At 45.2% G+C, this 26,788-nt stretch overlaps 1 protein-coding gene and 1 long non-coding RNA gene across 4 annotated transcripts in view; both read left to right on the top strand.

Moving 5' to 3' along the window:
- LOC129711337 (TLE family member 5-like) overlaps nucleotides 1-7,440 on the top strand; it is a 136,622-nt gene extending 129,182 nt beyond the window's left edge. For 2 of the 3 annotated variants that reach the window (XM_055658927.1, XM_055658928.1), the window contains exon 7: nucleotides 962-7,440. In XM_055658927.1, coding sequence (XP_055514902.1) covers nucleotides 962-1,186 — 225 coding nt within the window. In that variant the 3' untranslated portion in view covers nucleotides 1,187-7,440. Of the gene's footprint in view, nucleotides 1-958 lie in introns of all 3 variants that reach the window. The other variant, XM_055658926.1, reaches the window with a different exon arrangement.
- Nucleotides 7,441-21,488: 14,048 nt separating this feature from the next.
- LOC129711336 (uncharacterized) overlaps nucleotides 21,489-26,788 on the top strand; it is a 29,109-nt gene continuing 23,809 nt past the window's right edge. The window contains exons 1-2 of the long non-coding RNA XR_008725821.1: nucleotides 21,489-22,976; nucleotides 23,390-23,446. This is a non-coding gene — a long non-coding RNA (uncharacterized LOC129711336). The remainder of the gene's footprint in view (nucleotides 22,977-23,389; nucleotides 23,447-26,788) is intronic.

Here is a 26,788-nt window from a genome sequence, read left to right as displayed (position 1 = left end):
ATTTTGTGATGAGACGATATCTGAACTGCTCAAAATAAATGGGTTTCTGATGATTCCTTCCCTGGTCTCCTTCATTCCATATGTTTACAAGCAGTGGGATGAGTACTCGATTAGCCATTGTGCCTGTCAAAACGGTATAGTAATTGTCGTTTAGTTTAGAGATGCAGCGTGGAAACGGGCTCTCCAGCCCACTGACTACTCCACGGCCATCGATCACCCGCTCACACAAGTTCCATGTTATCTCACTTTCTCATCCACTAACTACACACTCGTGGGAATTTACGGAAGCTAATTAACCTACAAACGCGCACGATGCTGGCATGTGGGAGGAAAACGGAACACACGGAGGATCCCACACGGGGTCACAGGGAGAACGTGCAAACTCCACATAAACGGTCAGGATCGAACTCTGGTCTCTGTCGCTGTGAGGAAGCCTAACCATTCGTGTGTTTTTTTTTGCTGGAGAAGGGACCTGTTCTGTCCAGAATGTGAAGATAGACACAAAAAGCTGGAGTAACTCAGCGGGGCAGGCGTCACCTAATCCTTTTCTTCAGAGATGCTGTTTCAGGTTGAGACCCTTCTTCAGCCTGATCCGCGAAATTCCTCCAGCATTTTGTCCTTTGCATCAGATTTGGTTTGGTAGGCGTTGAAGAGAAACCCCCTTTGTCTATGTCTCCTTATACTACCACTTCTGTTGCCATATGTTTGAGAGTCAGAACTTCTGGAGAGAATGGATAGGTGATGTTTCAGGTCGAGACCCTTCTTCAGTCTGAAGAAGGCTCTTGATCCGAAACGTCACCCATTCCTTTTCTCCAGAGTTGCTGTCTGACCCGCTGAGTTGCTCCCATCTTTTTCTGACTATGGTGGGTTTAAAGCAGCATCTGCAGTTCCTTCCCCCGCTGCCCAGAACGTGCTTGTGTCAGCTCTCATTGCCTTTTTCCTTTTGTGTTCTCTGCAGCAGCAGCTTCAGGCACAGCAACTGTCTCACCTCCATGGACTCACTGTGCCACTCACTCCACTGCCAGCTGGTCTGCAACCTCCTGTCATTCCCTCAGTCAGTGCCAGTGCAGGGTTACTGGCATTATCCAGCGCCCTGGGCTCCCAGATCCACCTCGCTACGAAAGATGACAAGAACCATCATGACAACGATCACCAGAGAGATGAGGGCGTGCAGAAACCCGATTAGAAACTCTGGAGGGATCGCTCGACACAACATCCTTAAAATGATCTTTTGGTGTTTGTTTTAATGCCTGTATATATCTCGGAGGTGGCAATTTTGTGCTGTGTATGTTATTATTTAGGGGAACAAAACTTATTTTAAAGCTCCAGTATATTATAAAAAGCAACTTTGTTTTAGCATGAACAAAGCAGGAATATACACTAAGTTTGAAGTTGCCTCGGGCGAGGCCTTAACTTATTGGCTTGTCCACTTCACGGACATTCTCGTGTTCAACGTTTCCAAGGTCAAAGCTTCTGATTCAGCCAGTCCATTGAAGTCGCGCTTTGCAGGAATTTGCCTTTCCTATTAGTCGCCCCCAAAATTGGGTTGTCCAGTGGTTAACTTTGTCGAACGACTCGTAACGTTCGACTCTCTCCACTCTCAGAAACCAAAGCAAATTTGTGGCCCGTGCTCATGAAGTCCAATCTTCCATGAACTGTCAACACATTCCAATGTTGCAACGTGCAAATGTGGCTTCAATAAGACAAGTTGCCTTGAACAAAATCTCTTCTTTTCATCTGGTAGAAAGGTTTATAACGATCTTGCTGCTTTGTGGGCGTTCTTCCTCATCGGATCTTGACCTCTTTGGTCAACAGTCACGGCATTGGCGCCAAAAAAGCGAGAGTTTGCAAGCTAGGAATTTAATTATCCGTTAAGTTGACGACGATAACTCTTTAAATTACTTAATCAGCATTTTTTTTAAATGAATTGAATAGAAATATGCTGCCATTTCATTCAGTTTATGCCAAAATGCTCAAAATCTAGCAGAATTCTGTGGTGAATGTGCTTGCTTTGTTTGGCCTGGGTCTGGTTGGGTGGGGATTTAAATGGTGGCAACTCGACTATAACAAAATGGCCGCCTCTCTAACGGAGCCTTGAGGAACCCGTAAATCTTTGCGCGTGGAATCGGTGGCCAGGTAGTCAAGTTGTTCATAAAGGCACTTTGTTGAGAAGTGAAGTGGAGTGGTGGAATGGGATCTTGTTGATCAACCGCTCTCTGGAAGTTGATCTAAATCTTGTCAACAGCTGTGGCTATCCCCGTGGTTTCCTGCGTCAAAGTTGTCCTCTGGATGTCTGTTTGAAGTTTGTGGTGATAGGAGGGGAGATGTGTGTGGTGAGTGAACAGTGACAGTGGACTTTTCGAAATCCTTGAATAGTTCAGTCATGTCCAGACTTCCCTTGCCCCTTTTTCTTACTCTCAGCTCAAGCCAAGAAAGGATTGAACTGCCTCCTATTATCCAAACTCCATGGGATTAGTTTTGCCAAGGCACAAAGCAAGTCATTGGTTCCAAGCCATTTCTTGCTGTTTCATGAGGTCTTTGCCATGGAGAAGATTGGTGACAAAGTGGCCCGTAATTTATGTTGGTTTTAGCCCCAAATTCCAATAAATTTACCAATCGGGCTTTTAAAATTAACTCGTGCTCACCTTCTGCCATCCGCGGCGCAGTGGAGGAGTTGCTGCCTTACAGCACCAGTGACCCGGGTTCGATCCTGACTGCAGTTGGTCTCTGTACAGGGTTTGTACGTCCTCCCCGTGACCGCGACCCTTTTTCCTAGTGCGTCGGTTTCCTCCCACATTCCATAGGCGTGCAGGTTTGTAGGTTAATTGGCTTCTGTAAATTGTCCCTGGGGTGTTGGATAGAACGAGGGCTCTGGCTGAAGGGCCTGTTTACGCGCTGTATCTCTAAACGAAGCGCCCGAGGCAGAGAGAGTGAAAATTAACCCCGTACTTTAAGTTGACGACATAGAGCATGAATCCATGAAGTGAGCGGATGGCCAAAGATCAGATGAGTTTCGAGGCTCACCTTAAGGGTGAACTGTGGCAAAGGATCACTGGGTCAAGATTAGTTTACCACCCATGCTTTTGTAAATTCATGCTTTGGTGGGGAGATGTGGAGGAAGGTTTGGCCACACATTGGGCAGGTCACATTAACATTAACCTCTACAATCACCAGTTCCCATAACTACATCCCATACATCTATTTTCCACATCCCACGTGCATTAAACTCTCAGAATCTGCCCCTTCCCCATAAATCAAGTCTCCCAACACAGAGACATCAAAGTGTCTTTGGTAACCTGGAACCCTTGAATCTTATTTTACTTAACACTCCCCTCCCTTTCCGTACAGGCTCCTTGTGAATCTTGGAAACAAACAGCCCAGCAGTTGCTATTAAATGAAATCTCCCACACTCACATTGGGTTTTTAAGTTGACTCTTTTTGTCATGCATTTGTGTTTGGTGTGGCCTCTATTAGAGTAAATATGGTATATTTTGTTCTTTGTCTATATATTCTGGTTACTGAGAGCCTATTATTGTACACGTCACTTTTAAATGGATTAGCTGGATCGGGGTTGTTTTGGAAGCCATGAATTGGATCCCAGTGCATTTGACTTGGACACCATTGGAGTTATGTGCGCTGTTGATGGATTTCCAAATTAGAAATGTATTGAAATATAAGTGTTGAACTACACTGTGTATATACCACAGCTTTAAATGCTAGATCACTGAGAATTCCTTCAGTCCTTTTATTTGCTTATGATTTAAACCAGCTCCTAGCTACTGCTGCTAGTTGGCTTTCAGCCACCTCTCCCTCTTCCTCTGCTGTGCCAGATACATTTATTCATTTAAACCTGGCTTCAGTCCCTCCACTTGCAGCCCAATACATACTTAGCAGAAAATGGTCCAAAGATGGTAACTTTCTCCAGCGCATATGTTAAGCATTCAGTCATTAAAATGACTTTCTTTTTGGAGTAAAATTAAAAGTAAAATTGATCCCTAATGGGAAGTTTAAAAAGTATATCATTGTATCAGTTTGTGACGGGGGTGGGTGGGGGCAGTTAGACTGTCTTGTCTGTAATGTTGAGTTAAAGCCATTTTTGCTTTGCAAAGAACCGTGAACTTGCAGAATCAAGGAACTGCAGATGCTGGCGTACAAGAAAAAAAGGTACAATGTGCTGGAGAAACTCAGCAGGTCAAGCATCATCCCTGAAGAACATGGGTGGACGATGTTTTGGTTCAACATCCCGAAGAAGGGCCTGGACCCGAAACATCACCTATCCACCTTCTCCAGAGATGCTGCCTGACCCGCTAAGTTTCTCCAGCACTCTGTGTCTGGAAGCTTGTTGCAGGCAGATTTCAGAGTGGATAGCTGAACACGTTAAAGTGAGTGAACGGCTTCACCAGTGTGATGTGTTACCTGGCGCCGTTTTTGCCGGTTGTCTGTTTCTCAAGCGCAAGCACGTTTTGCCGTTGCTGGTGGACGTTCGCGACACATCAGCTCAACCCAGCAAACCCATCTTATCGAAACTCCCAGATCTTTTGTGCAGAAGTCCTGGTGTCTCCGACAAGCTCTGCTATTCACTTCACACGATGTGCACTTCGATTGTGCATGAGTTGCGAAAGCAATGGTTGTAGTATTCACGTAGAGACAAAGAACTGTAGACACTGGTTATTGCACAAAATGCTGGAATAACTCAGTCGGTCAGGCAGCAGCTCTGGAGAACATGGTGACGTTTCGGGTCGAGACTTTTCCTCAGACGTGTGAAACGTCGCCTATCCATGTTCTCCAGACCCGCCGAGTTACGCCAGCACTTTGTGTCTTGTTGTATTCACTGAACCTTGAGCCACTGGTCAGCTTTTCTTTGAGTAAAATGCCATTGAACCTCAGCTGAGCTGAGTGGAGTACAGTTAAAGGGAGTGTAGGAGCACCCTTGTATATTGAGGCATTTTTGCGAGTATTCTGAATCATCTTGAGCCCCGGTCCGCGTTCACTTATTGAGGCTACAGTTGTTCGTCACCGATTCTAGTAAAACTGGAATCAGTGGTGTAGTTGAGTTTTATCACCTGTGTGAAACTTCTCCCTTGCCCATTATTTTGATCATTGATTTACCTTGCACCTGGGTAAGCTTCATTCTGTATGAGTGAAGCATGCATTGAAATTGGTGCTCTTGAGTTACCTGAAGACGGCACAGTGGCGCAGTGGTGGAGTTGTTGCCTTACAGTGCCAGAGACCCGGGTTCGATCCCGACTACGGAGTTTGTTCGTTCTCCCCGTGACCGCATGGGTTTTCTCCATGATCTTCTGTTTCCTCCCAGTCTCCAAAGACAGACGGGTTTGTAGATGAATTGGCTTGGTATAAATGTAAAATGTCCCTAGTGCGTGTAGGATAATGTGCAGGGATCTCTGGTCGATGCGGGCGCGGCAGGCCGAAGGGCCCGTTTCCGCGCTGTGTCTCCAATATAAAACTAAGTCCTGGTTTGGTGTTTGAGCACACTGTCCCGCACCCTAATGGCATCACCTCCCACTTGAACATTGCACAGGGAGGAGGTTCACACAGGAGGAGAATTTGCTTTGATGACTGGCATAGTTTGGCATCCATGCACTCAAAGTTTAAATGGAGAGAAGCAAGTTGCAAGGCGAATTCCTTTGCCAGTGAGGCTTGCTTTCTGCTTTCAACATAGAATTAAGCACTAGTTCACCCAAAAATGTCCTCTTTTGTTCCTCTTTGCTTTTTCACCTAAACATGAAACTTTTTCGGCACTCTTGTTTAAAACAGAAATGATCTTGTAGCTTTTTGGCAAGCACTGCTTATCTTGCATTTGATATTTTAATAATAAAAAAAATAGCGGCAGGGTGCCAGTGAAAGAAAAGATGCTGTGCAGCTGGCATTAATGCAGAATGCCTTGGAGCTATTGGAGACAGGACAACTGACTATCAAGGCCTATTGATCTGATCGTAAGGCATGTTCTTTCTGGCAGGGTCTCCATCCAGAAACTTGGGATGTCCAACTCCAGCTGGAGATGAGCTCCATCCAGGTCTCCACACTTGGTCCAGCATTTTTGAGCATACTCCAGGTTTTCAATTGTGTTCAGAATAAAAACAATACTGGAAAATACGCAGTATCGGTGGAGAGATTTAAGTGGAGTAATGTTTCTGCTTGATGGCTTCCAATGAGGCTTGGAGTTCAACTAATAGTCAGTGACACTGCTGTTTCTGACCATCACGATTTTCTTGTGTCAGAGATAGGAGTTTGCGCCTCAAACTGATGTCCTAATAAACAATTTAAAATTATTGCAGCTTTAAGATGAAATTTACTAAAGATGTGGTCATTTATGGTCACTTTCATTTAACGTTTTATTTAATGAAATGAACTATACATGTAACATGCACTTCGCTGCCTCTCTCCCGTTTTAAGTCCAATGTGATTGTACAATGGTGCCACGATCTGCAATGAGTTGAAAAACAGGTTTGCTTGTACGGGTTGGTAAAACCCATCCACCTCAGCTCTATCAGCGCTGTGCTCTCAAATTAGACAGAGGAAACCAGGTATTTCTTGCCATCCATTGTTAATCAGCAATCAACAAAATTTAAAAAAAAAACTAGTTCTAAAGGGGAAATTCTGTATAATTTTATTGGGGCAATCATGTCACACAGCGACTGTTAGGCCCATCAAGTACAAAAGTGCTTTGCCATTCTTATACCCGCCCTAGTTGCAGGATGTTCTCTAGAATTTTAATGCTGAATATTACCGGCCAGAACTTGTACAAAACTCTGCAACAGTATAGGCATCAACTACTTATGTAAACTTTCTGTAAAGTGGATGCTATTTATGATCAAATTCCCCTGTAAGGAAATCTGAGGCGGGGGGAAGCAAACACAGATCTAAATTAATTTTTTTTGGTGGGGGAGGGGCATCAATAATTGTTTTCAGTCCTGTGGGGTGGATTTGATCTTTGCAAGAAATTAAAAAAAATCTCCGTTTTATTTTCGTGCTGTCTCAGTCCACAAAGGGTTAATATGGCTCACAGCGATAACCAATGTTTGAGACCTTCGTGAATGTGATTGTACAATGCATAACCTCTTTCACAACAAAAATTAAGTGAAAGGTTATAATTATTGAAGTAATCCATCTGATGCTGTGACTTCAGAGCTTCAAATCACCTTAAAAAAAAAAAAAAAAAAAAAGTTAAAAAAAAACACTTTGCTTTAAAAAAAAAATTCCATTTGTTTCCGCTGGTGCGGCAGAGGCTGTATACTGCATTTACACCAGTGTGGTTTGTATGACTATGTATGCAAATTGTGTTGAAAAATTAATGTGGCGGTGTTAAAATACATTTATTATGTCTTAAATAAAACAAAAAGTGTATTAAATTAGTTCGCTAGTGCTGTAAGGAAATATCTATGGTGCCTTACAAATAAAAGCAAATGTGATTAAATTATACAGTGGATGTGGGCATGTCTTCCTCCCCAACCCTTGCCCCTGCAAATCTTCTCATTTGTGTTGTGTTGGTGTGCGTTAACTGAGCTGCTCCTCGGAGCATTGGTGTGCATTGCAACGTCTCATCATTGCAGTCATAAAATGGAAACCAAAATTCATTCTGAACATGAATGCTATGTTTGGTCATTTTCATTCTGGACATTAACGTCAGGTTTGGCTTTGAAGAGGTTTGCTCTGTAAAGTCAGCTGCTTCTGACAGGGACCTCTGCTTCCACGAAGGAGCTCATTTGGCCAAAGCAATTTTCAACCCAAAACATGGCCTCCGAACACCCTCAGTGCAGCACCTCGGAATAAAACCTTTTTCGAGGCAGAAGCACGGTAGTAGCCCAGGGAGGAAAGAGCAAACCAAACATGCATACTCGCAAACATGCATACTCGCAAACAGTTCATTGACTGATGTTAATTGAGTAAAGAAACATTTCCCCCCAAACAGCATAGTCATACAGCATGGCAACATGCCCTTGGGCCCAACTTGCCCATGCTGACCAAGATGCCCCATCTTCACAAGTCTGCATTTGCCCCATATCCCTCTAAACCTTTCCTATCCATGTACCTATCCAAATATCTTTTAAATGATGTTATAGTACCTGCTTCAATTACTTCCTCTGGCAGCTTGTTCCATATACCCACGAACCCTCTGTGTAGAAAAAAATTGCCCCTCATGTTCCTATAAATCTTTCCCCTCTCAACTGTCCTCTGGTTCTCGATTTCCCCTACTCTGAGTAAAAGACTGTGCATTCACCTCATGATCTTATACACTTCTACAAGGTCACCCCTTAGCTTCCTGCACACCAAGGAATAAAGTCCTGGCCTGCAAACCTCTCCCTATAGCGCAGGCTGTCAAATCCAGGAAGCATTCTGGTACATCATCTCTGCACACTCTCCAGCTTAATGACATCCTTCCTGTAGCAGGGTGACCAAAACGGAACACAATATTCTAAATGCGGCCTCAACAATGTTGTGTACAACTGTGACATGAAAAACAGATCATGAATCTTCTTCAATAATTTCATGGAGTCTTTGGTATATCTGCACCACGTACCAATCTGGACACTTCGGGTAAAAGACGCCACCTTTGACAATGAAGCGATTCCTCTGCTGCACAGTGGTGATACTGCAGGTGATTTGCAACACCATAAACTTTCTGACTTCCAAAATCAGCTGCTACTTATCTAAATTATGTTTGCATGCGTTCTTCAGCTATACCAGAGCATTTGACAAATGTTTTTGGGACGGTATGATGGCACATCAATAAATTTACTGCCTGCCAGTGTCAGAGACCCGGATTCGACAACAACCACGGGTGCTGTCTGTGCGGAGTTTGTCCATTCTCCCCTTGATCAGTGTGGGCTTTCTCCAGGTGCTCTGGCTTCCTCCCACACTCCAAAGACGTACAGGGTTGTAGGGTTAATTGGCTCTGGGAAAATTGTAAATTGGCCCCAGTGTGTGCAGCAGCGAGTCAGTGTACAGGGCTCATGGGTTGGTGCAGACTTGGTGGGCCAAATGGCCTGTTTCCGTGCTGTATCTCTAAACTAAATCGTCACCTAGATTTTGCAGTCATCGGGTAAGAAGCAGTGTTTGTCCTTGACATGGGCTGTCGATATCCACAAGTGCTGCATAACATTTAACCTGGTAAATATGAATGACCAGTCATCACTGCCATTTTAAAAAGGCCCAGCAGCCAAATGGATTAAAATAATTCTTGCCCTTGGCTGTCCAGCAGGTAAAAAACATCAATGATAATACTTTTAATCTTTTGACAGAAAATTAATTGGAGACGGGAGCAGATGAATGGAAGCAAGATGAAAGCTGATTTAAAAAAAAAAAAAAAAATTCTCAAACAGTGTTTCTCAAAAATTCTCAAATATTTCTAAATCAGTTTCTAACCACACTGAAGTAATTCATGTAGAAACAAGGAACTGCGTGGATTTGGAGGTGAATAAATTAAAGATGAGGTCCATTGGAATGAGTGAGGCTCGGAGCTGTGGGAGAGAGAGCAAGAGCCTGAGGTAAATGTACACTCAATTAGATTTTTAGGGCAGAGGTGGTTCAGTAATAATTAAGGTATTGCACTCGGCTGCACCTCATTTTAATTTATGTTCATATTTTCTGTGGATTTCACAGTGAAGATAGTGGACACACAGTTGACAACAGCTGTTGTTTGAGTTAATTATGAAGAATGATCCTGAACCCGGTGGCGTAGGTTTATTTTATTTTAGAGATACAGTGCGGAAACAGGCCCCTCAGCCCACCGAGTCTGCACCAACCAGCGATCCACTATCCTACACAGTCGGGACAATTGAACATTTATACCATGCCAATTAACCTATAAATCTACGCCTTTGCAGTGTGGGAGGAAACTGAAGATCTTGGAGAAAACCCATGCGGTCACAGGGAGAACGTACAAACTCCGTACAGACAGTACCCGTAGCCGGGATTGAACCCGGGTCTCCGGTGCTGTAAGCGCCGTGAGGCAGCAACTCTACCGTTCCCTGCTGCCCATAAGAGGAAGTCACATTCTAATGAAGAGGATTGTCTTCAATAACATGCTGCATGAGTTTGACAAGCTACCGAGGGGGAGAGTTGAAAGCTTCACCAGAAACACAACTGCAAATCTTTAATACTTTTCCCTTCTCCGATGCAGATAAGCTCAGGTGGGTCACACATTCAGAGGTGACAGGTGATCAGTTAATCTATTGTTGGTGGCAGAGAGGGGTTTCTTTATTTAGAACACAGTGGCGTAAGTACTATTTTATGCACTGATCACTGGGTTATGTCTGCAAAAGTCTCCACTGTTTGTGCAAACAAAGACATTTAGTGTGCGATTGGGATTCTGGAAGGAAGTCGTGAAATAGATTTAAGGGACTTACGTAGCCGGTGATTCACGCAGAACAGGAACAGGCCACTCGGCCCACAGTGTCCATGCTGAGTATGGTGCCAAGGTAAACTAATCTCATCTACCTACATGTCATCCATATCCCACCATTCCCAACATATCCTTGTGCCTCTCCAAACATCTCTTGGATGCCACTATCATATCTGTCACGACTAGGCTTGCCAACTTTCTCACTCCCAAATAAGGGGGAAAAGGTCAAAATAAGTGACAAGTTCCCGACGGCAATTCGTTGACCGACTCGGCCGTGGCTGGGTGAATGATCAGTTGGCCTGGCTGCTGGACTGCCCACAACTCTCGGGCGATGTCGCACACAAAGTCCGGCACCCCAACTCATGAACCGATAATCGGCCATGAGAAGGAGGGGTGGTGGTGTCGGCGGTAAGCGAAGGTCCGAAGGTCGGACAGCTGGACGGGCTGCCGGCCGACGGGGCCACGGGCGAGGCGCTGCTGCTGCTGCACTCCATGGGCTGCACTACCTCGGGATGGTTGAGGCGTGGCTGGACGCGGCACTCCGATCCCGACATTCCCCTCGACCCGAGGACTAGCAGTCAAATACGGGACAAGGACGGTCCCATATGGGACAAACCAATTTAGCCCAATATATGGGATGTCCCGGCTAATACGGGACAGTTGGCAATCCTAGCCAGGACCACCACCCATAGCAGTGCATTGCAGGCATCCACTAATTCCTGTTCTTTTAAAAATTAGCTCCAATACTTCTTTAAAATCTCCCCCTTATTTCCATCCTGGGGCAAAACGGTTCTGACTGTCTACCCTTTCTATGCCTCATACTTTTTTTTCTACTTCTATCATCTCCCCTTAATCTTGTGTTCTGGGAAAAACAATCCAATTTGTTCAACCTCTCCGTGTAGCTAATGCTCCCTGAAGCAAGCGGCATTCTGGAAATAGACACAAAATGCTGGAGTAACTCAGCGGGACCGGCAGTATCTCTGGAGAGAAGGGATGTGCGACGTTTTGGGTCGAGACCAGAAACGTCACCCATCCCTTCTCTCCTGAGATGCTGCCTGTCCCGCTGAGGTAAGCCCCTCTCCCACTTAGGAAACCTGAACGGAAACCTCTGGAGACTTTGTGCCCCACCCAAGGTTTCCATGCGGTTCCCGGAGGTTGCAGGTGGTGGAAGCAGGTAGGGGCACTGACAAAAACCTCCAGGAACCGCACGGAAACCTTGGGTGGGGCGCAAAGTCTCCAGAGGTTTCCGTTCAGGTTTCCTAAGTGGGACAGGGGCATTACTCCAGCATTTCGTGTCTATTTTCGGCGTTCCGGTAAATGTGATTGTGTGAACCACTTTAGATAATCCATTCTCTCTGGCTTATTTGCAGCCACGTTTATACAACCGTATTGTACAGTGCAGTATTACCAACCTTCCAGGAATGCAAACTCACCGACATTACAATGATAGCCACCCCACCCCCCACCCCACTCCCCCTCCCTTCCCTAGCTTTGTTTAGTTTTCCTAATCCTCAGTCTAAAAAGAAACCTTATCCGGTGGGGCAAAAGCTATTTCACCTTGCGTTAGTGAGAGAGTTGTAATTAATCACCTTATATCGCAGCGTGCACATGTTGCAGTTTCACTTGCATATATCAAAGGTCACCAAGCCTGGCTGCTTCACTGTGTGCATATCTAACACTTGACGAGCGTGTTTCAATTTATATTGAATATTTTGCATGTGTTAAATATACCAAGGGGAGTAGCGGAGCCATGATAGCAGCTGAAATTGAAATATAAGTGTGTCTGTGTTAAACATAGACTTTATTACTTCAGTGTAGGAAGGAACTGCAGGTGCGGGTTTAAACCAAAGATAGAGTAAGCAAAAAGCTGGAGTAACTCGGAGGGTCAGGCAGCATCTGTGGAGAAAAGGAATAGGTGATGTTTCGGATCGAGACCCTTCTTCAGTGAGAGTCAGGGGAGAGGGAAATGAGAGATACAGAGTGATGTAGAACAAATGAATGAAAGATATGTCAAAAATGAACGATGATAAAGGAAACGGGCATTGTTAGCTGTGGGCTGGGTGAAAACGAGTTACAGACAATGAGACTCAACAAGACGACTTTGAAACTAGTACAATGACTTGGGTGAGGGAGGGACGGAGAGAGAGGGGGTGAAAGGGTTACTCGAAGTGAGGGAAATCAATATTCATACCGCTGGGTTGTTAGCTACCCAACTACTCCTAACAGGTAATCCACAGGAGTAAACTTTGTGTGGGACGAGAGGAACCGCTGGAACATATTACACGGTTTACAAGGTCTGCTTTGACGGAGAGGCAAATGACTCTATTTGCAGTCAAGTACAAAGCATTAATCAATCCGTTTCAGAGTTGTGACATTGGCTCACTTGTTCACCGAAAGCTGGTGTGCGGGGTGATTGGCCAAACTCTTTGAGCCAGCGCTCTCTATTAATATACCTGAAGTTTGCCCTTCCCCGTCTGCGGGGTTTCAGATAAATGAATGGAAGCCAGTTCTCCCCAGGAGGAGGCTCGACAAACCGCGGCTTGTGTTACTGCAATGTCTGCTGCAAGATCTTTGTGCAGTTATGAATGATGTTTCAGATCGAAACGTTCATGTGCTTTGCAACATCAAGCATAGGTTTATTGTGCTCGCCTGCGTGTGCTCAGATTATACCTCTGACTTCCACATGGTTGCCACAGTTACTTGAAGCACTTTGCGGTTCTTTCATAGAATTAGGCACAGTCTCTTTCTTTCACGAGGATCAGATCTTGTTTGGTTTAGAATAGTGGTACTTTTCTCTCGCCTTCCCCCCCCTCCAGCTAAAGTATTTAAATTGAAGTAAGGAGTGACCTTTTAATTTAACCTCTCCCATCTTGCTGATTGTGCATTCCAGAATATCCAGGTTCTATATTTCATGTACAGTACATACATAAATATTCATGCATTGTGAAATCTTTAAAATATTCCATTGCCTTGGCCCTCCATATTTTTGTAAAATGAGGAAAGACACAAAATGCTGGAATATCCCAGCAGGTCAGGCAGCATCCATGGAGAACATAGATAGGTGACTTTTTGGGTCGGGACCTTTCGTCAGTCTGACTGTGCGTGGGAGGGGGAGAAATTACCTTATTATTAAATTATTCTTGTTATTACTATTACTAAATATAAAACCACCTTAACTTCCCACAACGAATGTGTAGGAAGGAACTGCAGATGGTGGTTTATACTGAAGCTAGATAAATTGCTGGAGTAACTCAGTGGGTCGGGCAGCATCTCTGGAGAAAAAGGGATAGGATACAAGGATGCAAACAGTGGATCTAGCAGGATGACTATGGTGGGGGTGGGGGGGAGAAGATAATATGTGGCAGTTTACAACTCGGTGGTGTGAAAATTGATTTATCTAATTTCAAGTAAGTCCTGCATTTCTTACCCCCCCCACCCCCCACCCCCCCCCCCCCCCCCCCCACCCCCCCCCCCCCCCCCCCCCCCCCCCCCCCCCCCCCCCCCCCCCCCCCCCTTCCCACCCAAGTCGTCCTTCAGGTTCCACTGTTCGCAATGTAAGTCGAATGGTAAAATTGTGATTAAGGAAATTGTCCCAGCTGTGACGACATCGCCTGCCAAATATGTTGCACCGATCCCCATTGCCGATAGACAGCACCTGACTGCCAGGAAACACCCTGGACAACGCCCCAGTCTGAGCTGAAGCCACAGTCAAAGGATCAACAACTGGAAATGGATGAACTCACCTGTACCTGATCAACCCTCCTCATTAAAACCCAAGGTAGGTCCAGCCAGGGAGGGGGCAAGAGGGAGTGGGCACCTCCCTGCTCGCTGTGTTTCCCTTTGCAGGTTTGCAGTGAGACGAGCCCGAGGCTGCCAACACCCATTGCTCTTTGACCCGTGAGGACAAGCCTGTCCACCAGTGTCACCTCATCTGCCCATAAACAATGAGGGACCGCGGGCTCGCACCGGGCACAAGGCTCAGCTGCCGGCACCTCCTCTTCGAGGGCAGACCTCGCCATCAGGACAAGCCCAAGACCACTAGAGCCTCTTCTTCGAGGTCAAGACTGAGCTGCCAGAACAAACCCGAGATTGGCCGTACCCTCTCACCAACCCCAGATGGACACAGACCTTCTTGTCACCATCGTCCTTCACGGCAAATAAACCGTTTCACGTGAGTTCACCCCACCACGAGTGCGTTGATATAGTAATTGTCGACCCGGCATCTTCCCCAGTGCCACACGGAATACATCACAGCCAAGACCACATACAAACCAACCCCCCTTCCATTGAATCAAATTTCACTGTACCTTTTCGAGAGAGGGAGGGAGAGAGAGGGAGAGAGCTTCCCAGCTAACTAGGTTTCTATTACGAGATTATAGCAAAACTGAGCTGCCAAGATAAGCCCGAGTTCATGAGGATGTTGCTGGGAATCAAGGGCCTGAGTTGAGGGAGGAAAGATATAATAGGAACCTGAGGGGAAGGTTTTTACACAAAGGGTGGTGGGTGTATGGAACGAGCTGCCGGAGGTAATTGAGGCAGGTACAATTGCAACGGTTAAGAAACATTTAGATAGGTACGTGGACAGGTTGGGTTAAGAGGGATCTGGGCCAAACGCAAGTTTGATCCTAACCTCGGGTGCAGTCTGTGCGGAGTTTGTACATTCTCCCTGTGACCGTGTGGGTTTTCTCTAGGTGCTCCAGTTTCCCGTCACAGTCACGTTCCAAAGACATGTGTGTTTGCAGGTTCGAGTGGCTTCTGTAAATTGTCCCCAATGTGAGGGATAGAACTGGTGAACGGGTGATCGATGGTCGGCGCAGACTCGGTGAGCCGACGGGTCTGTATCTCTCAACTAAACTGTACAATAAGATAGAATCCAGCCTAAACACACCAGGAGAGCAAGGAAAATTGTATTTTTCCAACTTCGGCCATTCCAAGGTCTGCTGGAAAAACAGTTCAGTTGGAGCAACAAACACAAGAAGCAATTGGGTGAGCTGAGAAATATAGAATGGGTACAAGTGTTCACTGAGGTACAAGATCTCCACTGTATTCCCGTTCAACACACACTCTCCTTGTCAAAAGGCAGCAGCTTCGAGAGATGATGGCAATGTAATAAAGTGCAGGATCAGGTGCAGGTAGAAGAGCTGAGTTCATCTTGGCATCAGAGATGGACACAAAATGCTGGAGTAACTCAACGGGTCAGGCAGCATCTCTAGAAAAAGAATGGGTGACATTTCATCAAGGGTCAGAACCCAAAAGTCACCCCTCTTTTCTTTGCCAGAGATGCTGCCTGACCCGCTAAGTTACCCTGCCATTTTGTATCTACCTTCGGTATAAACTAGCATCTGTACGTCCTCCCTGCGCACATTGTATCCTGGCATCATGTTCAGCATGGGCACTGTGGGCCGAAGGGCCTGTTTCCATGCTGTACTTTTCAACGTAAAGTGCTTTGAGATTGAATCGTTCAGTTACTAAAGAGTTAAACACAAAACTAATTCAAACCAGCTCCTCTCCAACCACCCCCCCCCCCCCTTCCCCCCCCAAAATCAATTTCAACAACTTGCATATTTGATCTTCATGTTTCAAAGATCCCTTTTATCCCCGACAGTATTGAAACTCTGCCAATACGTAGGAATGACATCTCCCAAAGCTCTCACAGTGGAGAGAATGATGGCATTCAGCATCAGAGACAAAGGGATCATTCACTGCTGTTTCTCTCAACAGATAGGAATACTGGTGTGTTTTGATTTTGTGGCCATTCTTCTGGTTATTTTTGCTGGAAAGCCCTTGATCGATGGCCTTCAAATATTTTCAGAGCTTGATTTGGTTTCAGACTCGGGTTGCTCCCTGCTCTTGCTCAGCATTTCCCATTTAAGATTTATTTAACACGATTGTTGGAGATTACTTCATTAATTATATTCCCAAGCTGAAAGGCATGAGTGAAACTAACACTGTATCAAGTGGAAAGGATTGAACGTTTTTTATTTTAATATCCCGTAATAATTTAACCCAAAGCTGTGGCGTTGGTCTCTGGTGTGTTGTGCACTCTTACCAGGTACGTTCCCCAGCAAATGCAGGAGATGTAAGTAGGGTGACATGGTGGCGCAGCGGTAGATTTGCTGCCTTACAGCGCCTTAATGTGGATAAATGTGAGATCATCCACTTTGGTGGAATAAAAAAACAGGATGGCAGACTATTATCAGAATGGTGCCAAGTTGAGAAAAGGGAAAGTACAATGAGATCTAGGGGTCCTTGTTCATCAGTCACAGAAAGTAAGCATGCAGGTACAGCAGGCAGTGAAGAAAGCTAATGTCCTGTTGGCATTCACAACAAGAGGAGTTGAGCATAGGAGCAAAGAGGTCCTTCTGCAGTTGTGCAGGGCCCTAGTGAGACCACACCTGGAGTATTGGGTGCAGTTTTGGTCTCCAAATTTGAGGAAGGACATTCTTGCTATTGAGGGAATGCAGCGTAGGTTCACGAGGTTAATTCCCAGGATGGCGGGACTGTCATTTGTTGATGCAATTGAGTGACTGGGCTTGTATACACTGGAATTTAGAAGAATGAGAGGATATCTTATTGAACCTTACAAGAGTATTAAGGGATTGGACACGCTAGAGGCAGGATACATGTTCCCAATGTTGAGGAAGTTCAGAACCAGGGGCCACAGTTTAAGAATAAGGGGTGGGCCATTTAGAACAGAGATGAGGAAAACAATTTTCACCCTGAGAGTTGTGAATCTGTGGAATTCTCTGCCTCAGAAGACAGTGGAGGTCAATTCTCTGGATGCTTTCAAGAGAGAGTTAGATGGAACTCTTAAAGATAGCGGAGTCAAGGGTTATGGGTAGAAGGCAGGAACGGGGTACTGATTGTGGATGATCAGCCATGATCACAGTGAATGGCGGTGCTGGCTCTAGGGGGCCTACTACTGCACCTATTGTCTATCGTCTATTGTCAATCTCTCAGTTGCAAACCTTTATAACTCCTCGTCCCATTCCCATGGAAGTGTCCCGTCCTAAACCGTCACTTTTCCATTTTCTCCAGAGATGCTGCCAGACCCGTTGAGTTCTTCAGCATTTTGTGTCTATCTTCGGTATGAACAAAAATATGCAGTTCCTTATTATTACATAATCCCATACTGACATTTCGGTCCTGAGCCTCCTCCATTGTCAGAGTAAGGCCACATATAAACCTCGTATTCTGCTTGGGTAGCTGACAACTCAGTGATATTATCATTGAATTTTCCAATTTACTATATGTAACAATATAACCCTCTCCCTTCTTTCTTCATAGCCCCACGTTCTTTCCCGATAGACCCCCACCCCCCCCTCCCCCCGCACTTCCTGCTCCTCCCTCCAACAACCTTGTGCCCCATCTGGAGTTGCACTTATTTTTCCCCTCCCCCCTCCACTTCATTCCTCCAGCTTCACAATTCGCAACTCTTCGATCCGTTTCTCACACTTTCTGTCTTCTCATTTCTGGTCTTTGTCCTACCATCTGCCTATCAAAAAAAAGCTCCTCACCTGTATTAACCTATTACCTGCCTGGCCTTGTCCTGCCCCTCTCCTCTCTTCCAGCTTTCTCACCCCCTCCAGAGTTGTAAATCCACACCTACCAGCGATCACCTCCGTACACAAGGACTACCCTACACTTGAGGGACAATTTTACACCAGCTAATTAACCTACAAACCTTCCACATCTCGGAATGTGGGAGGAAATCGGAGCACCCAGAGAAAACCCACGTGGTCACCGGGAGAATGTACAAACTCCATACAGACAGCACCCGTAGTCAGGATCGAACCCGGGTCTCTGGTGCTGTGAGGCAGCAACTCTACCGCTGCGCCACTGTGCACATCACAGCCATGCTTACTTTTTAGTGTGTACTCAGTGGGCAGAAGGGCCTGTGTTCTTGCCCTATGACTCCAAGCCTCCATGGCTCCACAAATCCACCCTTCCTCATCCCTGTACACTGTTGAATAAAAAATACATCACTCTCAGTCTTAATCTATCTAATTTTGTCCCATCACTTCTGAACAGTGGCTTCCTTCACCTCTTGCAGTGTAAAGGTTTTTATTGTCCATTACAAAACTTTTCCTTTCAAGCCAATTCTTTCTGCTGTCCAAGTATATCCATTCCATTGTGAAGTTGTGCCTCCACATCTCCTGCCCTCATCTACTGCAAGCGGTTCAGGATCTGTCGTACTGATTATAATCTGCTATTTTACATCATACTCAATTTTCTTTTCAAGTGAACTCAAAGTCAACCTATTTTTGCTTCCTTTGTGCCATCACTGAAGACCAATTTTGCCTGCATCAAGTTTCTTTTGTTCCCTCTCCACAATAACACCAAGTCGCTCTAATACTTCCTTTATCTGCTTTTTCAACAGCACACTTTTAAAGACATTACTTCACCTCCAGGAATATCTTCCACATTCTGCTTTCTGAAGGGGGGGGGAAAGCGTCTTTTAATATTGCTCAAGGATTTTGTATGTTGTACTTGAATCATCGTGTCCAAGGAGAACAAAAAGCAACTGCGGTGGAAGAAGCTGATGACACTGCTCTGGGTCGGGGTCAACCCCTTGCTTCATTGAGCCAGTGTCGTCAGGATACCTGCGGGCCTTGAAGTGAGAAAATTGCACATCTCTATGGGCCAAGACCGGTCTTTTCCGATAATTGGAAGCTACAAGCGGGAAGTGGTGACTCTCTGCGCGATGTCCCAGAAAGGAATCTATTGTACTCGTGTACAGTATGTTGTTGACAGGATTGCATGCAGAACGAGCATTTCACTGTGGCTCTGTACCCGTGACAATAAATAAACTAACTAACTAACAAAAATAAATTCACCAAAACATAAGAAACAAAGGAAAGCAGACACTGGTTTCCCAAGAAAAAGCACATAAATGCTGGAGTAACTCAACAGGTCAGGCAACATCTCTGGAGAACATAGATCGGTGAGTCCCAACCCAAAACGTCACCCCTCCCTGTTCTCAAGAGATAGAAACACAGAAAATAGGTGCAGGTGTAGGCCATTTGGCCCTTCGAGCTAGCACTACCTTTCAATATGGTCATAGCTGATCACCTTAAATCAGTACCCCGTTCCTGCTTTTTCCCCATATCTCTTGATTCCGTTAGCCCTGAAGAGGTATATCTAACTCTCTCTTGAAAACATCCAGTAAATTGGCCTCCATTGCCTTCTGCGGCAGAGAATTCCACAGATTCACAGCTCTCCGGGTGAAAATGTTTTTCCTCATCTCAGTCCTAAATGGCCTACTCTTTATTCTTAAACTGTGACCCCTGATTCTGGACTCCCCCAACATCGGGAACATTTTTCCTGCTGCCTAAGCTGTTGAATTACTACAGCATTTTGTGTCTTACCAAAACATTAGAATTTTTATTGAAGAAATACACAAATAATTCACAAGTTCACAAGTTTTAGGAGGAGTAGAATTATGCCATTCGGCCCTATCATTTCTACTCCACCAATTCAATCATGGCTGATCCCTGCCACCTAATCCAATTTTCCTGCCTTCTACCCATAGGGTGGGAGGTGGTGGCGCCTAACGACAGCGGCTCGACTACAGTCGTCTGTCTTTTTTTTATTTTTGTCTTGTTAAATATATGTCTTGAGTTAGTTTTTATTATTTTTTTTTAGCTGTGTATATGTGTGGGGGGGGGGGGGGGGCTGTGGGGAAAAAACCGTTTTAAATCTCTTCCCTGTGCGGGGACCCGACTATTCCCTGTCGAGTCTCGGATGTCGTTAGGCCTAACATCGTGGAGCCGGCGGCGACCTCCGGCCGGGACTAACCTGGGGGCTCCAGTTGCAGAGCCTGCGGAACTGAGATCACGGGGCTGGCCAACTTCGGAGAGGAAGAGCTGTGGTGGCATGCGGCTGCGACCCGACTTTGGAGTTCGGAGGCACCGGCCGCAGACCCGGTGGACGGGAACATCGGGAGCTCGCAGGTCCCTGGTGGGAGACCGCTTTTCCGAGCTCCGCAATGGCGACTTCTCCTGCAGGAACCGCGGGTTTGAAGGACATGGAGCCGGGGCCTAACATCGCCCGGCGTGGCTTAAACGGCCTCTGGACTTACCATTGCCCGCCGGGGGCTTTAACATCGGAGCCCCAGTTCGCCTCGACACTGCAGTTGGACTGCTGGACCACGGGAGAAGGAACAAAGGGAAGAGATAAAGACTTTACCTTCCATCACAGTCAGGAGATGTTGGAGACTCACTGTGATGGATGTTTATGTAAACTGTGTTAAGTGTGGGTCTTGGATTGTGTTGTAATGTAAAAAACTGTAGAAATGATATTTCGTTCAAACCTAGGTTTGAATGACAATGAATAGCATTCTCTCTCTTCTCTCTCATAACCCTTGACACCCACTTCATTCTCTGCCTTAAAGATATCCATTGACTGGCCTCCACAACCTCTGTAGCAATGATTTCCACAGATTAACCACCCTTGACTAAAGAAGTTCCTCCTCACCTCCTTTCCAAAAAGAGCGCCCTTTAATTCTGAGGCTATGGACCTGTGGTCCCAGACTCTCCCAGCAGTGGAAACCTTTCCACATCCACTCAGTCCATGCCTTTCATTATTCTGTAAGTTTCAATGAGGTCCCCCCCTCAACCTTCTAAACACCAGCGAGTATGACTCAAAATAAATAAAAATGCATGCACAATATTAGCAACCTGGTTTATGGATACCTTAGAGTCTGGAGCTATGTTTAGTTGCTGACTTTGCCAATCCATTTAAGATCAATCGTCCTAATTGATAGATCCAGGGCCATTTGAGGACACAAAGTGCTGGAGCAACTCAGCGGGTCAGCCAACATCTCTGGAGGACATGGATTGGTGACGATTTGGGTCGAGGTCTTTTTTCAGACTGGCTGTACAAGGGGAGAAGAAAGATAGAAATTACAAGAGATGGGACAAAGCGTGGTAGGTAATAGGTCAACACAGGCAAGGGGGATTTTTTTGGACCAGCAGATCGTTGGAATTATGGCCACAGAACAGCAGAAATCACAGAGGTGGAACAGTGAGCGAGCGTCTCTCAAACCCCTGTTGTCAGAGACATACCTTGAGGGGATTTTGCAGTGGAGCAGTCAAAATGTAAAAACATAGCACTGCAGATGCTGGTTAATACACAATAGGACACAAAGTGCTGGACTAACTCAGCAGGTCAGGTAACATGTGAGAGAAGGAACTGCAGATATTGGTTTAAACCAAAGACAGACACAAAAAGCTAGAGTAACTCAGCGGGACAGGCAGCATCTCTGGAGAGAAGGAATGGGGGACGTTTCGGGTCGAGACCCTTCTTCAGACTAACAGTGAGGAGGGTTTGATTGATTGGATTGGAGATACAACATGGAAACGAGCCCTTCGGCCCACTGTCCATGCCAGCTATTGAACACCCAGTCACACTAGCTTCATGCTATCCCACTTTCTCATCCACCTCCGACACATTATGGGCAATTTACAGAGGTCAGTTAACCTCCAAAAGAAGGGCCTTGACCCGAAACGTCACCAGTTCCTTTTATCCGGAGATGCTGCCTGACTCGCTGAGTTACTCCAGTTTTTTGTGTCAGCCTGCAAACCCGCACATCTTTGGGATGTTGGTGGAGATTGGAGCACTCGGAGGAAACCCACGCATTCACAGCGAGAACATGCAAACTCCACAGAGAGCATCCGGTCAGGATAGAAACCAGGTCTCTGACGTTGGGAGGCAGCAACTATGTCTGTGTCGCCCATAGATGGACAAATGGGTTTTTCATTCACAATAACCCCAATATACCTGCACCCTTTGGTCTTTATTTATTCTTAGTTGTTCACCCTTCAGGCAACAGGCCTTTAGGTATTGAACTCATCGGCACTCCTTCAAATGATATCAATTATCATTTTTATGAAGCAACTTGGAATGTTTTTGCTCTGAGAAATGTGCCTTATAAAATATACAGTAAATACTGCAGGAAATTCCCTACCTGGCATACTGAAATGGTTGAGGGAAGCATTGCAAAGATTTTTTTCCAGCAGCTTAAATTTATTGATGCGGCAACTTTGCATAAATTCACATGGAAATGGCCCTTTCTCGGTGAGTAAGAAGCCAAGGATCAGTCACTTAAAACAAGTTGTGGCTATATTAGCAGCTCACATTTCCCTCTTTGTGTTCATGTCCAGTCACCACTCAAGATGACACCTTGGGCCATACCTTATAACCTTGCACCTCAAGAGGAGGGAGGAAGAGGCAGTAATTTGCACCTCCCTGTGTTAATGGACCACCGGTAGTTCCACATTTAGTGAGTTTCTTTATTTTCTTTCTCCTTGCTGGTGGAGCTTATTTCCCAACACTCAACCACAGGGTGGAATGCATATTCGCTGTTAGACTGAGCAACTGCTTCCATTTAGTGAACTAATGAAACAGTTTTCTCGCTAATTATTTAACTGATACAATTAGCAGTGAATTAGCGTTGAAGTTGCAGGAAAATTGGACTGATGTGTGTCAAAGCAATGTGAAGGCTTCCCATCCTAAGATTCAATTAAAAGCAGGTGTGACAGACAAGCATGTTATTATATTCAAAACACACTGAGTTCCATTGGCACCTCAATGTTCAAATGCCAGTCAATAAGTGAGTATTATTTATTTGCAACTGGAAAAGAGCCAGTCAAAACCAAACTGACAGCCAACAGTAACACTTGCTGGGAACAGAATATGTTAAGGTACAGATCAGACCACAGAATAAATAGTGTCCCTGAGCTGTTAATCAGTTGTGAGCAAGCATCCGGTTGTTAGAAATATTTGCGGTCTGCAAAATATTTTGCACAAATATTTGAAGCAATTCAAAATAAATCGCTTTTACCTTCTCAGAATCAGACCCATGTCTTCAGAAAATGTTTCTGAATAATATGAGCTTTCAGAACTCCAAATGCATGATGCATATTAATTTCCTTGCCGGGGAAGAGGAGAAAACAGCAATTGTGCAGTGTTTTTAAAAATATTATTGTGTTTATTTTTTGCGATTGTCGTCCTTCCTTTCCGCAGGTCTCCAGCACTGTGGTGCATCTGAAGGCGAATTGGAGCCTCGACAAGCTTCAGTGGGTAAGTTAAAGATATATTGACTTGCTCCACAATTAACTCGACCTCAGAAGGATTTATTCAGTGCTCTGCGAGTCTTGTTGGCGGTCAGTTATCCATTAGCCTTTCCTCAAGCTGGGAAGCCAAGAACGTAACTGGGCCTCCGACCTTGTTACAGCAACAAGATGTGCTTGTCTGCCGGGTAGATTATTGCCAAGACACTTTTATCCTTCTTGAAATGAAATACTGCACCCTGCTGTGAAATTTAACAGGCTGGTCATGTGAAAATGAAACCCCTTTTCAGGTTCAGGATAAGAACAAAGGAACATAAGAGGTTAAGGAAGGAGTAGACAACACATCCTTTCAGTAGGTTTATGGCTGATCCTTCTGTCCTGTGCCTTCTGTCCTCGTTCTAAACGGATTCCCATTTCCTCGCTTTCATACCATGTCCAAAAGAGTGTCAATTTCGGTCTCAGTGCAGTCAGTGTCAAAAACAGCCTATGGCAAGACATTTTGCCCAAAATGGCGGACTCGTTACCCTGAGCCGATGTTCCACCGTTCTACATTTTTATTTATTTATTATTTAAAACATTTATTAGAAGCATTGTACATACATCTTGATCATACATCTTGATAGATATGCAACATAATGTTCATGGCGACCGGAAGGTAGCCGGTTCGAATCCCGCTTGGAGTGCATACTGTTGTTGTGTCCTTGGGGCAAGACACTTCACCCACCTTTGCCTGTGTGTAAATGTAATGTAATTATGTGAAGCACTTTGGAGAATGCAATGAGCTATATAAGTAAGATTATAAAAAAAAACCGTATATGATATGCAACATAATACACCCACTCTTTTTTTTTCTTCTAAACTTTAACCTATAATAGAAAAAAAGAAAAGAGAGAGAAGAGAAGAATGAGGATAGTAGTGAACCGTTCTACATTCCCAACCCACTGGGGGAATAGTGATGTGTAAAAGGCATATTGGCTCTGTTTTCATCATCTAGTTTGGGAGTCTGGCAACAAGATATATGAAGTCGTCTTTATTCCTGCTTTTTGGATCTGCTGAAACATTAAGTGGAATATTTCCAAGATTATTAGATTTCCGTGTTGAGTTAAAGATGAGTGCTTTTATGGCATGGGACTTGGGATTTTACGAACAGCTGAAGAACAGTAGATGGAATCGGAATGAAAGCAAGTTTAAAATTAATTTTGAGGTAATTCAGATTGTGCTCTCCCGCTTTGCCCTTTACTGTATTTATGGTAATGTTCGCTGGCATCTACTCCGCACACAGAGATATGCCGCCTTCTGTCCCTGGACCCCTCCGTGCGGGAATGCAAATCATTCTCCTTCCCCTCTCTCAATGCATCTGTCAAAGTGTGAACTAATGTTCCTTGAATTTCTATCAAAGGACTGAGTAAATGGAAGAGGGAAATGGTTAGGCTATAATGAAGTCATAACGAATGCAAAGGAATACAGCAAAGGAATTGAAAATGAAGCAGAGTCGTGGAATATTATGTTTAAGAAGGAACTGCAGATGCTGGAAAATCGAAGGTAGACCTCAGATTCAGATTCAGATTCAATTTTAATTGTCATTGTCAGTGTACAGTACAGAGACAACGAAATGCATAGACAAAAGTGCCGGAGAAACTCAGTGGGTGCGGCAGCATATACGGAGCGAAGGAAATAGGCAACGTTTCGGGCCGAAACCCTTTGGGTTTCGGCCCGAAACGTTGCCTATTTCCTATTGCCTATTTCCTTCGCTCCATAGATGCTGCCGCACCTGCTGAGTTTCTCCAGCACGTGTGTCTACCTTCGTGGAATATTATAATGGGATTTAAGTAATAGATTGCGTCCCACACAATGGGGGCGGCCCGTCGGTAACGCCGATGGCGGCTTGTGCCGCCTCAATTCTGCTGAGTTCTGACATGGCTCACGAGTCCAATTTGTGAAGCGCATACTCGAGGGGGCAGATGACGGTCATTGCTGGTGGGTTCTGGGCGGCAGCCTTCGTCCTCTCCCTGGCTTTGGTAAGTGGCTCCTCGAAGCCGCTGGATGCTGTTCGCACTGCTGCGTGCCAGCGTGTCCTGTCGCTGTCGCAGGCTTCCAGTTGCTTGGGTGCGGGACCGCAATGGTGGCGACGGTCCTTGACGCAGCCTTTGCACCGCTTACTGGGACGCCCACGGTTCTTTTGTCCCTGGGAGAGCACGCCGTGGAAGACCTGTCGAGGCAGGCGGGTTTCATCCACCCTGATGACGTTCCCAGTCCATCGGTGCTGTGTCTTGATGATCATTGCCTCGATGCTGGATTCCCCATAATTAATGCATTCTTAATAGGTCTCCTTGTACTATGTAAAGCATTAATCCCACATGCAGCTTATACCTTGCAATACAAAATATGCTTGAATTTATTTTGTTGCGTTGGTTGAGAACCACAACTCTATGAAGTTTGGACCCTGGATTCTCCTAATTGCTTGGTAACAGGAGAACTGCACCATCAAGATAAGGAGGTGAAAAATATTCCCTTCTTGGCACCGATTTGATGTTCCCATTCAATGATAACACTGTAAAAACAATTTAGAAAAATACCAAGCAGTTCACAGAAGCATTATGAAACAAAAATTGGCATCTTGCCACTGAAAAAGATACTTTATAATGAAGAGTAAACAGACTTTTTTTTAAAGCAGGACCTTGTAGGAGTAAAGGATTTAAGATACCAACTGTGAAGTGGCAGGATTTAAAATCACAGATGTTAGCCAAGCATACAGCAGCAGAAGGGAATAATGCAGAGGCAAGGAAGTCATAATACTCATTTACAGAAAACTGGTTTAGCCAAAACTGATGTATTGCTTCCATTTCTAAAGGAAGATATGGAGACATTAGAGCGAGTTTAAAAACAATTTATCAAAATGGTTCACAGGGTGAAGGACTTCAGTTTTGAGGATAAATTGGAAAAGGTTAAAACGTTTTTTAAAAAATCATAAAGGGTATAGTTGGAATGAATTGGATCCCATTGGCAGGGAACTACAGAACAGTGGGGTAAATATCTGTGGTAGGCAAGTTACTGGAGTGGAGTCTGAGGGATAAGGTGTGTATTAGGGACCGTCAACATGGTTTTGTATGTTCAAGATCTGATTTGGTTACTTCTTCAGAAAACTCAAAGGTTAAGGACAAAGCTGTAGTCATTGTCTATATGGACCAGCAAGGCATTTGATAAGGTTCTGCATGGTAGCGTGCTCCAGAAGGCTCGATCGGTGGCATCCACGGAGATCCAGCCACCTGGACAGAGAATTGGCTTCATGGAAGGAAGCAGAGGATGGTGGTGGAAGGTTGTTTTTCAGAAGGTTGATGGGTGTGTGGAACCA

Source organism: Leucoraja erinacea, chromosome 29, assembly GCF_028641065.1.
Source record: "Leucoraja erinacea ecotype New England chromosome 29, Leri_hhj_1, whole genome shotgun sequence".
Taxonomy (NCBI): Eukaryota; Metazoa; Chordata; class Chondrichthyes; order Rajiformes; family Rajidae; genus Leucoraja; species Leucoraja erinaceus.
Note: the sequence above shows the minus strand (reverse complement) of the source record. Positions and strands in the feature narration are given on the sequence as shown.